Raw genomic sequence first — 3,589 nt, forward strand, 5'->3', positions numbered from 1 at the left:
GTGAGTGAGTGCCCACTGTAGAGGATGGACGGACACGATCGTTGAATGGATCGTTGGAGCCCTGAGGACTGGAGGTGAGACAAGCACAATTACCCCTGCCTGCACCACTACTCTGCATATACTGCAGCTGGGGAAGCACAGGACAGGGACCACTAGACCAACTGAGAAGCTAAACTAGGAAGGAACATGTGCCACTGCCCACTAGACACCAGAAACTGTATAGGGGATGAAGAGGTGCACCAGAAACCAGAAACTGCAATCAATGATGGTCTAAATCAGTAGGCTTGGTCTACCAAGGTTGAAAAAAAAGTTGTTGCACCTGCAAGAACGATAGATTAACTGTAGTCATCCCAGCTGCGATACATTATGGTCAAAATCAGTAGGCTTTGTATACTGCAATGCATTATGGTAAAAATCCGTAAGCTTGGACTACCACAATGCATTATGGTCAAATCAGTAGGCTTGGTCTACTGCAAGCAAGGTCAAAATTACTATAAATAGTCAGTTTATTAAGATGATGCATGAAAAATCTTATTTTTATAGCTGCATGGCTCTAATTCATAGCCTTGGAAAGATAGAGAGACTACTTCTATGACTCATATATTCCACTTTTAAATGTTACTAGATGTGATTAACTGTGGGCATTACAGTCATATCAGTCTATATCAGTCATATCGTCTACTTATTATTTGTATATACTCTTTAAATAGTCTCCCTCCATTAAAGGATACCCGAGGTGACATGTGACATGATGATATAGACATGTGTATGTACAGTGCCTAGCACACAAATAACTAGGCTGTGTTCCTTTTTTTCTTTCTCTACCTGAAATAGTTAAATATGAGGTATGTAAGTGGCTGACTCAGTCCTGACTCGGACAGGAAGTGACTGCAGTGTGACCATCACTGATAAGAAATTCCAACTTTAAAACACTTTCCTAGCAGAAAATGGCTTCTGTGAGCAAGAAAGGGAAAAAGGGTCAATAGTTCATAGATTTTTAGCTCTAGCATACTTTAATGAATGTATCATTTAGCAAAAACAATGGCGGGTTGGTGCGTACTGCAAAGGCGCTGCCCGGCGATGCATATTCTTGATCTCTCGCCCGAGGCCAGTATCGCTCTGCGCGCTACGTAGTTGCAACGTAATGAACATGCACAGAGCGCTCACGGTCATAGGCACGCAATCAAGGGCTTGCGTCACCGGGCAGCACCTGCACAGTGCGCACCAAAACGGAAGTAGGTTTGGGGGGGCCTTAGGCCTACACATGTCCTCCTGTTTTTTAATTTTTAAAAGGTCTAAGATATCCTTAAAGTTTTGCACTGTCTTCCATAATTGAAGTCATAACTGTTACTGGTTCTACTTGTTTTGCTAATATGTGTTAATTTCTCTATAGCTGGAACACCTGGAAAAAGTAAGAAGCGTGCCTTAGGGATCATCGGAGTTGCGTTTATCCTTTTCCTTATCAAGTTTTCCTTTGATATCCATTCCAATGAACATATCAATGCATTGATAGACCTTATGAAAAAAAATACATGGCTGAATAGCACAAAGGATAATTACACTAGAAATCTCTACTCACTAGAAAAGATCGAACCTCTGAGAGGTATGTGGACAGTCAATACTGTTGGACGTTTGGGTAATCTCATGGGGCAGTACGCTACTCTTTATGCCCTTGCCAAGATGAATGGTCGTGAAGCCTACATTTCATCTAAAATGCATGATCAGCTCTCAAAGATCTTTAAGATAAGATTACCTGTAATTCACCAGGAAGTTAGTGACAGAATCAAATGGAGGGATTATGTACTGCATGACTGGATGCGTGACGATTACCGACACATCAAAACGGACTATGTCAATTTTGTTGGATGCCCATATTCGTATACAATCTTCCACCATATTCAGGATGAAATCTTCAGAGAATTTACATTCCACGATTTCATTACAGAAGAGTCTTATGCTCACCTTAACAAAGTACGTGGGGACAAGAAAAATGTCACATTTGTAGGGGTACATGTCCGTAGAGGAGATTATGTCTCTGTCATGCCCAGTCTATGGAAAGGAGTTGTTGCTGACAAAGGATATTTACAAAAGGCCACAGACTATTTTAGAAACAAGTATGAGAATCCACTTTTCATTGTGACCAGTAACGGGATGGATTGGTGTAAAGAGAACATGGATAATTCACGAGGAGATATACACTTTGCTGGGGATGGTCAAGAGGTCTCTCCAGGCCGGGACTTTGCCCTCTTGGCCCATTGTAACCACTCAATCATGACTATTGGGACCTTTGGCCTTTGGGCGAGCCGCTTGGCAGGTGGAGAAACAGTTTACTTAACAAACTTCACAATACCAAGCTCTTCCTTTCTTAAACTTTTTAAATATGAAGCCGTCTATCTCCCTGAATGGGTTGGCATTCCTGCAGACCTGTCTCCTCTTGTAAACTTGCGGAAATATTTGTAATAACTTACACGTTCCTACATGAAAACACTGTAATATTGCAGTGCACACACAGATATCACATGGCAATATCACCCTTACTGCCGGCACTGTGTACTGCCAGTTATGCTATTAGCTATTAGCGTGACCCACAGTACTTGACTGGCAGCATCGTTGCTATGGTAATGCCACTACTAACCAGCGTTATGGTTAGTAGCATGCGTTACCTTAGCAATGGTCATGCTGGTCGAGTACCGCACCAATAGCTGTGCATGGTGCCAGAAGTAAGGGCATTATTGCCATGCTATGTCTGTGCACAGTAATATTACATGTACTGTTAACTGTTGTACTATTTATATTGTATTGTTATACCTTGTAATCTATTGCACAGTGCCAAGGAAGATGTAAGTAATAATGCAGTGCAATATCTGTGCACGACAATATTACTGAGTTTTCGTACACCATTGAACTAGGTACTCCAAGTTGAACTTTTTAGTTCCTGTAACTAAGAAATTGGACCCATCTTAAATTTTTAAAACACCAACACATACTACTCCAATGTGTGTCAAAGTCCCAAAATTCTTCAGTTTTAGAATTTTTCTTAAGTTTCTTCATTGGATGACACTTTCCCATACTGCTAGAGTTGAGCTGAAATTTTCATAATTTCGCATTACTAAAATTACGCATGTGAAATTTGCGATTACGATGCGAAATTACGGTAGCGTAATTGCCATTAAAATCGTAATTGAAAATACCGTAAGCGTAATTTTCAACGCGTAATTTCGCATTTCGTTCATGCCGTAATTTCGCATTAAACGCTACCGTAATTTCGCGTTAAACCGTAACGCTCCGTATAATATAAAAAAGCCGCCGACTTCAAGGGTTAATAGCAAAGCCCCCTTAAATGCTAAGAGCCTCAAATTTGGAGAATATATTAAGGAGATCAGGAGGAATAAGAGGAAAAAAATGTTTTCAAAAAAACCTTATAGTTTTTGAGAAAATCGATGTTAAAGTTTCAAAGGAAAAATGTAAACATTTAAAAACCCGCCGACTTTAACGGTTAATAGCAAAGCCTGCTTAAAGTTTAGGAACACCAAATTCCCAAGGTATATTAAGGGGATCAGTGGGAATAAGAGGAAAAAATTTTTTTTCA

General features: G+C 40.3%; 1 protein-coding gene across 1 annotated transcript in view; it reads left to right on the forward strand.

Annotated features, from left to right (window-relative positions):
* LOC137522186 (galactoside alpha-(1,2)-fucosyltransferase 2-like) overlaps positions 1–2,460 on the forward strand; it is a 23,015-nt gene extending 20,555 nt beyond the window's left edge. Inside the window, exon 3 of the mRNA XM_068242217.1 lies at positions 1,394–2,460. Within this exon, the coding sequence (XP_068098318.1) occupies positions 1,394–2,460 (1,067 nt within the window). The remainder of the gene's footprint in view (positions 1–1,393) is intronic.
* Positions 2,461–3,589: the final 1,129 nt, after the last annotated feature.

The sequence above is a fragment of the Hyperolius riggenbachi genome, chromosome 6, assembly GCF_040937935.1.
Source record: "Hyperolius riggenbachi isolate aHypRig1 chromosome 6, aHypRig1.pri, whole genome shotgun sequence".
NCBI classification, from domain to species: domain Eukaryota; kingdom Metazoa; phylum Chordata; class Amphibia; order Anura; family Hyperoliidae; genus Hyperolius; species Hyperolius riggenbachi.